We start from the raw sequence: 13,946 nt of genomic DNA on the forward strand, positions 1-13,946 counted from the left end.
CATTGTACCTAAAGGGAGCCTACAAACAGGAGGGGAACCATCTCTTGGAAAGGGTAGATAAGTGCAGGACAAGGGGAAATGGTTTGAAGTTGAGGGAGGGAAGATTTAGGTTGGATGTCAGGGGGAAATTCTTTTCAGAGAGAGTGGAGAGGTGCTGGAACAGGCTGCCCAGAGAGGTTGTGGATGCCCCGTCCACCCCTGGAGGTGTTCAAGGCCAGACTGGATGGGGCCCTGGGCAGCCTGGTCTGGTATTAAACATGGGGGTTGATGGCCCTGTGTGAGGCAGGGCGGTTGGAGATTCCTGATCCTTGAGGTCCCTCCCAACCCTGGCCATTCTGTGATTCTGTGAGGCTCTGCCTTCCCTGCTCGCCCTGCCTGCGCCAACGGCCGTGCCACAGTCTGTTTGCTGGCTCTGGCTCTGTTCCGCCACGTTCCTGGTTGATCACGCTCCCGAGAGCAGCCTTTGTACATTCAGCATTTGACCACGTCACTCCTGGCTCCGCTCACAGCGCCACAGAGCGACTGTGCTTCCACACTGTGAGGGGACTGCGGGTCCCTGCCTCTCCCTGAACTGTTTCCCGCAGATCTCTTGCGATGGCTTGGCTTCGTTCTCATCCTCTTCCCCCGTTCCCATCTTAGCAAAAGTTGATTTCCCTACTAAATGCGCCGACTTTCTCAGCCGCTTTCTCGTCTTGTGAACTGACACAAGTGTGAATACGGGTGTCTGACAGTGGCACAGATGGTTCTGTGGCTGAACCACAAGTCCTCTCACAGGCACCTGTGCTGCTGCAGGGCCCGTCGCAGGGCTTCGTGCAACCCCGTTACCCAGCGTTAGGGCTGGACAACCACAGGGCCAGTCAAAACGGCAGGGCCTGTCACCAGGGTTGAAGCAAGTGCAGGCTCCGTCACGACAGCTGGAGCACCTGCCGACTCCGCTGGAGGGTTGGAGCGGTTGCAGGGCCTGCTGAGGTGTCATCAGCTGCAGAGATCTCCAGGGATGGAGCATCCACAAGCTCTCTGGGCAGCCTATTCCAGCACGTCAGCACTCTCTCGGTGAAGCACTTCCTCCTGCCATCCACCCTAAACCTTCCCTGGCTGAGCTGAGAACAGTTCCCCCTCAGAGCTGACATGCAGGAGGAAAGCCCGAGCTGCGACGCAGCTGGCAGCAGCCCTGGACCTGGCATGCACCCTGAACACGGTGGCATCCCAAGCCCAGACACAAGCCCAGAACCGGGCTGCTCCTGCCAGTGCGGCCTGGGTTCTTGAGGAATGTGGGCCGTGTGCCGCGCTGGGGATGTGGCCCGAACCCAGCTCAGCCCGCACTGGGCCAGGTGAAGTGAGGTCTGGGAGAGCGCATTCATGGAGGAGACAACCGTGTTGACAAGGCCCCTACCTGTGCCCACCTCAGCAAAAGCAGGGAAGGATGAAGCTGACAAATGTGTGGGGGGGGGAATCTCTGATCTTTATTGTGTTGGACTTTTTGGACCAGAGCAAGCAGGGGAGATGGGAGGGGGGTGCGACCCTGCACATAGCACGGGGGTGGGGGGGTTGAAACTAGATGATGGTTGTGGTCTTTTCAACCCACTCTATGACGGGCGCTCGGCTGCTCCTACGCAGACTTGGGGGCTGTGTGTGGGGACTTTGTCTCTGAAGTTGTTCCTGGGAGCAGCTTCATTCCCGCGATGTCCTCCGCCGTTGAGCCCGTGTCCTGCTGCCTTCTTGGCGTGAGCTGCGGGAATTTTGAGCCCGACGTCTCTGCGGAGGAGGGCTGCGGGTGCGGGTGCGCCGTCGCTGCCTGGACGGTCCCCTGCGTCCGGGCACTCTGGAAGCCCTCGGGGATCTCGAAGTGGCAGACCTTGACCGGGTGCCGCTCCGCTGCCCTGGGGCTGGCGTTTGCCGGCTGCCACGGCGTCTTCTTGGCCGGCTCCGGGAACTCGGGGCCCGACCTCGCAGCGGGGAGCGACTTCGTGTGCGGCTTCTTCCGCGCTGCCTGGGACGTCTCCTGCGAGCAGCTGCCGGGGACGCCCTGGAGGACCCTGATGCCCTCCGCCTGGTGGTTGTGTGGGAGTCGCTCTCAGCACTCGGGGCTGCTGAATGTCTGCTCCCACGGCGTCCTTGCAGCTGCTCAGAGGCAGCCTGATCCTCCGGTGACCGTGGGCCGTTTGTCTCCTGCTCAGTCTCAGTCACCCTGGGCAGGTCGCTGTGCTCAGGCAGCTGGGAACTCTGTGATGTCGTCCCCAGTGCTGCCTGGCTGGCGGGCATGGAGCCCAAGGTCTCAGGCTCCATGGAGCTGATGGATGGTCCCGGAGCCCTCTCGCTGGCAGTGCAGGGCCCAGCAAGCTCGGTGTTGGCACTGGAGGCTGTAAAGGGAGGCAGGGAGGTCATGAGTCTCAAGCTGCAGCGCCACAGTGGGATCTGCCATCCCACTTGGGGTGGACAGACTCTGGCAAAGCTGCCCTGAGCATTGATTGCCTCTTACCGATACGCAGGCCAGCACAGCTGTTGCACTCCCACGTGGCTGTGTTGTCATTCAAGTGGGAGCACTGTCGGTGGGTGCCCTCAGCAGCGCAGGAGCTGCACAGGAGCAGCTGCCAGGGCCTGGGGAAGCAAAGCGGTTGTGGCCATGAGGACCAAGTGAGGCAAGCCAGGGAGTGCCCAGCACAGCACATCTCTGGTGCTCAGTCCTTGCTCCGCCAGCCTGTGGAGAGGCTGAGATCCCCCACAGAGCCGCAGCAAGCTGCTGCGGTAACTCACCCACTGCTCTCGGCCTGCTCTCTGCCTCCATGGTACAGGCATTCGCTGGCATCACAGTGGCTGTGCCTCTGGAGAAGTGCTTCAAATGCGTTGTTGTCCTCCCATGCTGGTAATCTACAAGAGAAGGGAGAGGAAATGATGAGCCCCCAGTGCCCCAACATAAGATCCAAGCTTATCCAAACATATCCACCCCAACTTTACTTCCGGATTCTCTATGAAGCTGGGGCACGTGCTCATGAGACAGCCAAGGGCCAGACCTGCAAAGGCAGTCCCTGGGCAGGCTCAGCACAACAGCCTTAATGTCAGCCGAATTGGGCAGAAGGACACCAACCTGTATGGGATTCGGATCCCCAGAATGGCCATTTCTACAAAGAACAGAATGCTGTCTCGACAAGCAGCGCACTGGAAGCACAAAGAGCCAGCAATCGAGGCCTGTTGCTGCAGGAGAAGCACAAGCAGGGTGAGCGTGAGCAGTGCCTGGTGCTGCTGAGCACCAAGCGTGCGTGCAGCGTGAGGGGAGGGCTCCTACCTGGATGCAGCCCCGGTGGAACCAGGCATGTTGGCATGCTGGGCACACCAGGGTATGATAGGACAAGCTGTCCCCCACAGGCTCAAGGCAGATGAGGCAGTTGGTGCCTTCTGCTGGAGCTGGGTAAGTGTCCTGTTGAGGGCGGTGCTCCGGACAGAAGGTCCTGGGGGAAGAGGGAAGACATGGTCACAGTGAGAAGTGCTGTGAGGAGGGCAGAGGAGCAGGAAGGAGCCTCAGGCCCTGCCTCTGTCTCTGGCAGGCTGCTGGGAGGTGTAAGTGCGGGTTCCTCCCTGGCTTGGCTGCTGCTGCCGGCCCTTACCAACGGTACCCAAAAAAGTGGGTGACACATTCCCCATCCATGGCACAGGGCAGATGGAAGCTTCGCTGACAGTTTGTCGCCACGCATGTGATGGCAGCCCCCCTCTCGCCACAAACAAAGCATTGCTGGAAAGAACAGAACAAACCTGTCAGCAACAGACCTCAGGGCCTCGGTGGCTGGCCCCACACCTCTGGGCACAGCCAGCTGGGTCACATTCTAAAAAGATGCCTAGCAGACAGGGCTCATCTCCTGTGGCAGCACTTTGTCGTGGAGGTGGTTGGAAGGGCTGCGATTGCTTTCCTTGGTCCAGACTAAACTGGTGTGAGCCCCTCCTGGCACAAATCTGCCTGCTCCGTGCAGGTCCTCACCTGCTTGTTGGCCTGTTTGACTGCACGTCTGATGGCATCAACAGGGAGGCCCAAAGTTCCCGACTGCGTTGGTCTTGCTTCAGAAGGGATTTCGGCAAACTCCTGTAGGAGAGAAAAGAGCAGGACCTCATTAGGACAGAAAGGAAAGGAGCATCCCTGGTGGTAATCTGGAAGGAGCCCATGGGGGAACTCACCAAGCAGAACTCATGGACATGAATCCCACTTTCAGAAAGCATGTTCCCACAGATGTCCGGGTCGACATCTGCCCGGCCACACAGGATGCACACTGCAGAGGAGAGAGCAAATGTGAGCAGCGGTGAGCAGCTGGCAGGGCCAGGTGTCCCTGAGGGCCGTCCCCAGGGTCCTGCTCTGGAGCGGTGGAGGCGGTGGAGGGGAAGGGGCTGTGGCAAGGCCAAGGCAGGCACAGGCCAAGCCAGACCCCCTTGCCAAGGAGCAGAGGGGCCCTGCCTTGCGGCAGTTGGGGCATCCGTGCCTGTGCTTTCCTTGCCTCCCACCTGCAGACAGAGCCCCAGCACTCCTCTGCCTGTTGGCAGGAGCTGTGCACAGGGATGCTGTGCTCTCACCTGGCTCCTGTGAGCCGGAGGCCTTCCTCTTCCTATCGGACATGATTGTGCGTTGATAGCGAGCACTGCGAGAGTCCTTGCTCTCTCTGCGCCTCACCAGACCGCACTGACGCTCTGCCTGAGCCCGGCAGCCTTTGCTCTGCTCCAAGCTTCGCGCATCACAGTGGCCGCTCTGTGACACCCACTGTGACATCGCGGTTGTTGCGTCACAGAGGGTGTGGGCGCAGGCCCACAAGCAAGAGGGTGGCAGCCCTTGCAGGCAGCACAGAGTGAGGACCCGGTGCTGCTGTGCAGCAGAGGAAGGACGGCCTCCCTCAACCTGCTGGCACTGCTCCTCATGGCAGATGCTGGAGTCGTCGTTCCCTTGGGCTCATTTGCAGCCCTGGTGCCACGCCAGCGCTTCTGATCTGAGCCTAGTCTAGTAAAGATTGCAAGTGAACAGCATATTTGGTGTCTAGTGTGTGGTGAGTGACTTTTTACAAGATCTGGTAGGGATAGGACATGGCTTAATCTAGTTTTAATCTAGAAGAGGAGATCAGATTCAGTCTTAGAGGAAATTCTTTTCTGCGAGATTGGTGAGGCAGGGGCACAGGCTGCCCAGAGAAGCTGGATGGGGCCCTATTCCAAGCTTCTACGGTGTCAAATCTGGCACGGCAGGTGGTTGGGATTAGTGCAGCTTGTAAGGTCCCTTCCAACCCGAGTCTTTCTGTGATACTTTGGTAACAAACTCTGCTGCTGTACCGTAGCCACGACCTTAGTGTCGTATCTTCAGTGTTTGTCTAAAGCGCACAGCTCCAGGGTCTGCTTCTGTGCGACAGGCAGCAAGGAAAGTGTAAATGATGTGCGTAAAGACACGTATGTGATTCAGCATGAAGCTTGGTTGAAGGAACAGAAAGGAAACCCCAAAACATCATGGTAGTGAGCTGCGCAAGCATATTCCTTCTAGCGTGGCTTGAGTGTTCGTGACTGCAGCTGAGCTCAGCTTTAAGCTCTCTCTTCCTTTGGAGCCTTTTTCAGTGCAGTGACATTTTGGCTCCTTTTCTTCTCTCTCCAGAGAGAAAACCGGCCTGCTCCCATTTTCCCAAACTTTTGTCATTCCTCTTTATTCCTTTAAGTTACTGTTTCATTGTTTTATTTAACCTGAGTGTTTGAGTGTTCAAATACTTTTACTGGACAGCCATAGGGAAGTCCCACTGAAGGTGAAAAATTCCAAGACTTTGCGAAGAAGTGAAGAAAGGCCCTGCAGCTCACTCAGCAGTGATGAGTCGAGCCAGAGATGTAAAGCAGGCTGGCATCTTGCCTTGCGGAATGACGAGCATTTGTCTTTGGGTCTGTCCAGCTCAGAAGAACCATTTATCTACATGCATCAAAGCTTCAACCGTTCTGCAGTCAGTGGAGGGAAACTGGCCTACCCAGGCCACGATTCCCTTCAAGTCTACATCTAAATTTTGGCAGGAAAACTGCATTGGGTGAGATGAAGATCCAGCCTGGCAGGGGGTCAGTGACCACCTCAAAAGACACGGGTGTTAGTCGAGAGTGTGCTGGTAGATCATCCTGAGCTCTGCTTTCTGCTCTGAAAGGCTGTTTGCCCTGTAAATTGTAGGTGAAAGGAGAGGTTTAAGGGGACTGGCAAAAGACAGTCCAGTAAGAATTGCTGTGGCTACCAGCAGACAGTTGGTTTGTTTTTACAGCGTTTCCATATTTCTTTCTTTATAAACATTTTTCTAGTCTTGTTCCTGTGGAAATGACGTGGATCTCAATTCCCTGAAGCCACGTGGATCCCAATTCCGTGAAGCCAGAGTAGTCCCTGAAATAAGCAACGCTGCTCTGAGTCTGAACTTGTCAAAGGCCGTTCAAGTTTGGCACCAAAAGTAGGCGTGATTCCCGGCCCTGTGGGTCTCAGTGGCTGCTCCCTGCCACCCTCCGTGGCATCGTGGTCACCACCTCATGGGGGATGTGGGTGCGGGCCTTCATCTCCCACGCGAGTGGGTAACAGCTCCACAGCTTCTCCGAGCAAGCTATTCCAGTGCACCACTGCCCTCCAACTCAAGAATTTCCTCCCAGCCTCAAATATTTATCTTTTGTCTTTGTTCAATTTTGTGCACCACCTCCAAGCACAGCTAGTTCCCTCTGGTTTCCCTCGACACCTTTCCACTTGCCTGGGTGACGTACCAGATCTTCTTTGAAAGGATACTTTTCCCCCCTTCATGGCAGTGAAAGAATCACTTCCATACCATGAAATCAGATATCCCTTTTCCAATTGCTTTGTCAGCATCCCTTCAAGGGGGGTCCCAGATGCCTGGCTTCATTGCCCACCAAGTCCGGGCCACGGGCCCCATTCTCCTGTTATCAGAGCAGCCAGGGAGCACAGTGCTCACCCGCGTGACGGCTGAAGTCTTTTCCCATATCTCTCAGCTCGGCCGTGGTCGGGAGTTGAACAGGAGGTTACTGTCGCCTCTGTGAGCTGTGCCTCTTCTGCCTCCCGTTCTTACCGTCATAGAATCATAGATCCCAGAATCTTTAAGGAGGGTTGGAGAAGACCTCTAAGATCGCCTAGTCCAACTGTCCACCTCTCACCGATATTGCCCACTAAACCATGCCCCTAAGTTCGACATTACTATTGCGTCCAGTTCTGGAGCCCCCAGCACAGGAAGGACATGGAGTTGTTGGAGCAGAGCCAAGGGAGGGCCATGAAGGTGATCAGAGGGCTGGAGCACCTCCCCGATGGGGACAGGCTGAGGGAGCTTTGGGCTGTTCAGCCTGGAGAAGAGAAGGCTCCAAGGAGACCTTATAGCGGCCCATCAGTTCTCGACTGGGGGCTATGGAAAAGCTGGGGAGGGACGTTTTATAAGGGCATGTTGCGACGGGGCGAGGGGAAATGGCTTTAAGCTGGAAGGGGGTAGATTTGGGCTAGATACTAGGAAGTCATGCTTTACTGTGAGGGTGGTGAGACACTGGAACAGGTTGCCCAGCGAGGCTGTGGATGCCCCTCCCTGGAAGCATTCCAGGCCAGGCTGCATGGAGCTGTGAGCAGCCTGGTCTGCTGGGGGTGTCCCTGCCTAAAGCGGAGGTTGTGACATGCGGAATCAAACTCTGTAACCCAAGTAAGATTACAAAGCAGGTCTGGTTTATTCAGTGCTGCGCAGACACCAGGTGCAAGGGGGATAGATCCACCTGCCCTGCGCAGCGTCTGGAAAAACCGTGCAAGAGATATAGGCCAAACTAATATATAACCAACAGTTTTCCTGGAATTGGGATACATATTCATTACACCCCCGAGAGTTCATTAGCGTGCAGACCCTCCCATCGTGCTCGTGCACAGTGGGTCGAGGGATGAAGATTTGTTGTCTCCCTCGCGAGGGCTTCTGACTTTTCTCACTGTAAACTCCTGACTTGTTGGGGGAGCATCCCCCCAAACCGGTTTCCTGTTGCCCTGTGGCCATCTGATCACCTCCCTGCCAAAGGTGCTTGGGTTGTTCTCAAACCCTTGTCTTTATGGCCTTCATCCCCCGAGACCTGAACAGCTGCATTTCTGGGTAGGCACTCAGTTTGGGTAGCTGCGTTCTTTTTGGCAAGAGCTTTCTTTGTGGTGGAGGCCTTGGCTAGGTTTGTTGTGAACCATGAGGGGACTGGAGCACCTCCCCTACAAAGACAGGCTGAGGGAGCGGGGCTTGTTCAGCCTGGAGAAGAGAAGGCTGCAGGGTGACCTCATTGTACGTAAAGGGAGCCTACAAACAGGAGGGGAACCATCTCTTGGAAAGGGTAGATGAGTGCAGGACAAGGGGAAATGGTTTGAAGTTGAGGGAGGGAAGATTTAGGTTGGATGTCAGGGGGAAATTCTTTACAGAGAGAGTGGAGAGGTGCTGGAACAGGCTGCCCAGAGAGGTTGTGGATGCCCCGTCCACCCCTGGAGGTGTTCAAGGCCAGACTGGATGGGGCCCTGGGCAGCCTGGTCTGGTATTAAACATGGGGGTTGGTGGCCCTGTGTGAGGCAGGGCGGTTGGAGATTCCTGATCCTTGAGGTCCCTCCCAACCCTGGCCATTCTGTGATTCTGTGAGGCTCTGCCTTCCCTGCTCACCCTGCCTGCACCAACGGCCGTGCCACAGTCTGTTTGCTGGCTCTGACTCTGATCCGCCACGTTCCTGGTTGATCACGCTCCCGAGAGCAGCCTTTGTACGTTCAGCATTTGACCACGTCACTCCTGGCTCCGCTCACAGCGCCACAGAGCCACTGTGCTTCCACACTGTGAGGGGACTGCGGGTCCCTGCCTCTCCCTGAACTGTTTCCCGCAGATCTCTTGCGATGGCTCGGCTTCGTTCTCATCCTCTTCCCCCGTTCCCATCTTAGCAAAAGTTGATTTCCCTACTAAATGCGCCGACTTTCTCAGCCGCTTTCTCATCTTGTGAACTGACACAAGTGTGAATACGGGTGTCTGACAGTGGCACAGATGGTTCTGTGGCTGAACCACAAGTCCTCTCACAGGCACCTGTGCTGCTGCAGGGCCCGTCGCAGGGCTTCGTGCAACCCCGTTACCCAGCGTAAGGGCTGGACAACCACAGGGCCAGTCAAAACGGCAGGGCCTGTCACCAGGGTTGAAGCAAGTGCAGGCTCCGTCACGACAGCTGGAGCACCTGCCGACTCCGCTGGAGGGTTGGAGCGGTTGCAGGGCCTGCTGAGGTGTCATCAGCTGCAGAGATCTCCAGGGATGGAGCATCCACAAGCTCTCTGGGCAGCCTATTCCAGCACGTCAGCACTCTCTCGGTGAAGCACTTCCTCCTGCCATCCACCCTAAACCTTCCCTGGCTGAGCTGAGAACAGTTCCCCCTCAGAGCTGACATGCAGGAGGAAAGCCCGAGCTGCGACGCAGCTGGCAGCAGCCCTGGACCTGGCATGCACCCTGAACACGGTGGCATCCCAAGCCCAGACACAAGCCCAGAACCGGGCTGCTCCTGCCAGTGCGGCCTGGGTTCTTGAGGAATGTGGGCCGTGTGCCGCGCTGGGGATGTGGCCCGAACCCAGCTCAGCCCGCACTGGGCCAGGTGAAGTGAGGTCTGGGAGAGCGCATTCATGGAGGAGACAACCGTGTTGACAAGGCCCCTACCTGTGCCCACCTCAGCAAAAGCAGGGAAGGATGAAGCTGACAAATGTGTGGGGGGGGGAAATCTCTGATCTTTATTGTGTTGGACTTTTTGGACCAGAGCAAGCAGGGGAGATGGGAGGGGGGTGCGACCCTGCACATAGCAGGGGGGTGGGGGGGTTGAAACTAGATGATGGTTGTGGTCTTTTCAACCCACTCTACGACGGGCACTTGGCTGCTCCTACGCAGACTTGGGGGCTGTGTGTGGGGACTTTGTCTCTGAAGTTGTTCCTGGGAGCAGCTTCATTCCCGCGATGTCCTCCGCCGTTGAGCCCGCGTCCTGCTGCCTCCTTGGCGTGAGCTGCGGGAATTTTGAGCCCGACGTCTCTGCGGAGGAGGGCTGCGGGTGCGGGTGCACCGTCGCTGCCTGGACGGTCCCCTGCGTCCGGGCACTCTGGAAGCCCTCGGGGATCTCGAAGTGGCAGACCTTGACCGGGTGCCGCTCCGCTGCCCTGGGGCTGGCGTTTCCCGGCTGCCACGGCGTCTTCTTGGCCGGCTCCGGGAACTCGGGGCCCGACCTCGCAGCGGGGAGCGGCTTCGTGTGCGGCTTCTTCCGCGCTGCCTGGGACGTCTCCTGCGAGCAGCTGCCGGGGACGCCCTGGAGGACCCTGATGCCCTCCGCCTGGTGGTTGTGTGGGAGTCGCTCTCAGCACTCGGGGCTGCTGAATGTCTGCTCCCACGGCGTCCTTGCAGCTGCTCAGAGGCAGCCTGATCCTCCGGTGACCGTGGGCCGTTTGTCTCCTGCTCAGTCTCAGGCACCCTGGGCAGGTCGCTGTGCTCAGGCAGCTGGGAACTCTGTGATGTCGTCCCCAATGCTGCCTGGCTGGCGGGCATGGAGCCCAAGGTCTCAGGCTCCATGGAACTGCTGGATGGTCCCGGAGCCCTCTCGCTGGCAGTGCAGGGCCCAGCAAGCTCGGTGTTGGCACTGGAGGCTGTAAAGGGAGGCAGGGAGGTCTTGAGTCTGAAGCTGCAGCACCACAGTGGGATCTGCCATCCCACTTGGGGTGGACAGACTCTGGCAAAGCTGCCCTGAGCATTGATTGCCTCTTACCGGTACGCAGGCCAGCACAGCTGTTGCACTCCCACATGGCTGTGGTGTCATTCAAGTGGGAGCACTGTCGGTGGGTGCCCTCAGCAGCGCAGGAGCTGCACAGGAGCAGCTGCCAGGGCCTGGGGAAGCAAAGCGGTTGTGGCCGTGAGGACCAAGTGAGGCAAGCCAGGGAGTGCCCAGCACAGCACATCTCTGGTGCTCAGTCCTTGCTCCGCCAGCCTGTGGAGAGGCTGAGATCCCCCACAGAGCCGCAGCGAGCTGCTGCGGTAACTCACCCACTGCTCTCGGCCTGCTCTCTGCCTCCATGGTACAGGCATTCGCTGGCATCACAGTGGCTGTGCCTCTGGAGAACTGGTGGGTCATATTCCATCGTATTTTGTCCTCTGTAAGAGAAGGGAGAGGAAGTGATGTGCCCTTAGTCCCCCTATTGTAATTTCAACAGTATCCCTTCTGTTCCAAACCAGTCCTCTTTCCAGCTTTTCCATGAAGCTGGGGCACATGTTCATATATGACAGCTAAGGCCCAGGCCTGCTGAGACATTCCCTGAGCCGGCCCAGCATTGCAGCCTTAGTGTCAGCCTAACGGGTCAGAGAACACCAACCTGGCAGGGATTTGGATCCCCATGGTGGACATATCCAAATGGAATAGATCTTCGTCTCGACAGACGGGGCACTGGAAGCCCACAGCACCAACAGTGAAGGCCTGTAGCTGCAGGAGAATCACAAGCAGGGTGAACATTTGTGGTGCCTGCTGCTGCTGATCAACATGTGTATCTGCAGGATAGGGGAGGGCTCCTACCTGGATGCAGTCCCGGTGGAACCAGGCATGTTTACATGCTGGGCACACCAGTCTGTGGTAGGCTGTGCTGTCCCCCACAGGCTCAAGGCAGATGAGGCAGTTGATGTCATGTTCTGGATCTTCCGGAACTGCCTGTCGAGGCCGGTGCTTGCAGCAGTAGGAACTGGTGGGAAAATGGAAGGGATGGCATCGTGAGAAGTGCTCTGAGAAGGGCAGCGGACCAAGGAGTCCCATGCCCTGGCTTTACTTCTGGAGGCATAAGTGCAGTTTCCTCCCTGGCTTGGCTGCTGCTGACAGCCCTTACCTGTGCATCCCAAAGAACTGGGTGACACATTCCCCTTCCACAGCACAGGGCAGATGGAAGCTTCGTTCACAGTCACTCTCTGCACACGTGATGGCAGCCCCTCTCTCACCACAAACAAAGCATTGCTGGAAAAAGCAGAACAGTCCCATCAGCGGCAGGCTCAGTGCCTGCACAGCCGGCCCCATGCAACTCAGCTAAGCACAGACTGTGGGTATTTCTGTGTTACGTTCTCCAGAGCTGCCTGGTAGACAAGGTTTGTCTGCTGTGACAGGACTTTGTCCTGGAGCCAGTTGCAGTGGCTGCATTTGCTTTCTTTGGCTCCAGACTAAACTTGTATGAGCCTCCCCTGGCACAAATCTGCCTGCTTTGTTCAGGTCCTCACCTTCTGGGTTGCCTGCTTGACCTTGCGTGTGATGGCAGCAAGGGAAAACCCCAAAATTCCCAACAGAAAGTTGTCTTCTTGATAAAGGCCGGTGGCAAAAAGCTTTTAAAAGAGAAAAGAAGAAATTAATATTTTCTGAACTTAAAGAGGGGAGATTTATCTTAGAACAAGATTGAACTTCCACAACAAGAAGCCAGTCCATGATACTATGATTCTTTGAAATTACAAATCTGTAAAGTTCTCATTAGGACAGAATGGAAGAGACCATTACTTGTGGGAATCCAAAAGGAGTCCCAGGGGAACTCACCAGGCAAAATGAATGGACACGAATCCCGTTCTTCTGACAAAGATACCCTACGATGTCTGGGTCAACATCCGACCGGCCACACAGCACGCACACTGGAGAGGAGAGAGCAAATGTGAGCAGTGGTGAGCAGCTGGCGGGGCCAGATATCCCTGGGGGTCATCCCCGGGGTCGTGCTCTGTGCCTGACATGCTGCCTGGAGGTGGTGGAGAGGAAGAGGCCCCGGCAGGCCCAACGGTGCTAGCAGGAAGCCATAGCCCAAGCTGCATCTCCTTGCCAAGGAGCAGAGGGGTCGTGCCTTGCAGCAGTTGGGGAGTCCCCGCCTGCTTCTTCTATCTCAGCCACAGTCAGACCCACAGCACTTCTCCGCCCTTCTGTGGGAGCTGCAGGGATGCTTTGCACTCACCTGGCTCCTGCGAGCCGGAGGCCTTCCTCTTCCTATCCGACATTATGTGCTACAACAGTGAAGACTGCAGGAGAGTCTGCTCTCTCTGTGCCTCACCAGACCGCACTGACGCTCTGCCTGAGCCCGGCAGCCTTTGCTCTGCTCCAAGCTTCGCGCATCACAATGGCCGCTCTGTGACACCCACTGTGACATCGCGGTTGTTGCGTCACAGAGGGTGTGGGCGCGGGCCCTCAAGCAAGAGGGTGGCAGCCCTTGCAGGCAGCACAGAGTGAGGACCCGGTGCTGCTGTGCAGCAGAGGAAGGACGGCCTCCCTCAACCTGCTGGCACTGCTCCTCGTGGCAGATGCTGGAGTCGTCGTTCCCTTGGGCTCATTTGCAGCCCTGGTGCCACGCCAGCGCTTCTGATCTGAGCCTAGTCTAGTAAAGATTGCAAGTGAACAGCATATTTGGTGTCTAGTGTGTGGTGAGTGTCTTTTTACAAGGTCTGGTAGGGATAGGACATGGCTTAATCTAGTTTTAATCTAGAAGAGGAGATCAGATTCAGTCTTAGAGGAAATTCTTTTCTGCGAGATTGGTGAGGCAGGGGCACAGGCTGCCCAGAGAAGCTGGATGGGGCCCTATTCCAAGCTTCTACGGTGTCAAATCTGGCACGGCAGGTGGTTGGGATTAGTGCAGCTTGTAAGGTCCCTTCCAACCCGAGTCTTTCTGTGATACTTTGGTAACAAACTCTGCTGCTGTACCGTAGCCACGACCTTAGCGTCGTATCTTCAGTGTTTGTCTAAAGCGCACAGCTCCAGGGTCTGCTTCTGTGCGACAGGCAGCAAGGAAAGTGTAAATGATGTGCGTAAAGACACGTATGTGATTCCGTATGAAGCTTGGTTGAAGGAACAGAAAGGAAACCCCAAAACAGCTGCCAAGCAAGGTGGCAGCAGCTCCACAGCTCCTCTGGGCAAACTGTTCCAGAGTGTCACCACCCTGCAATTACATAATTTGCTCCCAACATCCAGTC

At 56.8% G+C, this 13,946-nt stretch overlaps 2 protein-coding genes across 2 annotated transcripts; both read right to left on the bottom strand.

The window, feature by feature from the left end:
- Positions 1–1,609: 1,609 nt before the first annotated feature.
- Positions 1,610–3,117, bottom strand: LOC125686400 (protein piccolo-like). The gene is made up of 5 exons (XM_048930333.1): positions 3,086–3,117; positions 2,755–2,868; positions 2,480–2,598; positions 2,188–2,360; positions 1,610–2,050 (listed from the first exon to the last, which is right to left on the bottom strand). Exons 1-5 carry the CDS (start codon positions 3,115–3,117, stop codon positions 1,610–1,612), a joined length of 879 nt encoding a protein of 292 aa, XP_048786290.1.
- Positions 3,118–9,873: 6,756 nt separating this feature from the next.
- LOC125686426 (PHD finger protein 7-like) lies at positions 9,874–12,980 on the bottom strand. The gene is made up of 9 exons (XM_048930394.1): positions 12,938–12,980; positions 12,535–12,626; positions 12,228–12,329; positions 11,846–11,970; positions 11,345–11,704; positions 11,019–11,126; positions 10,744–10,862; positions 10,452–10,624; positions 9,874–10,314 (listed from the first exon to the last, which is right to left on the bottom strand). Exons 1-9 carry the CDS (start codon positions 12,978–12,980, stop codon positions 9,874–9,876), a joined length of 1,563 nt encoding a protein of 520 aa, XP_048786351.1.
- Positions 12,981–13,946: the final 966 nt, after the last annotated feature.

The sequence above is a fragment of the Lagopus muta genome, chromosome 1 (assembly GCF_023343835.1).
Source record: "Lagopus muta isolate bLagMut1 chromosome 1, bLagMut1 primary, whole genome shotgun sequence".
NCBI lineage: Eukaryota > Metazoa > Chordata > Aves > Galliformes > Phasianidae > Lagopus > Lagopus muta.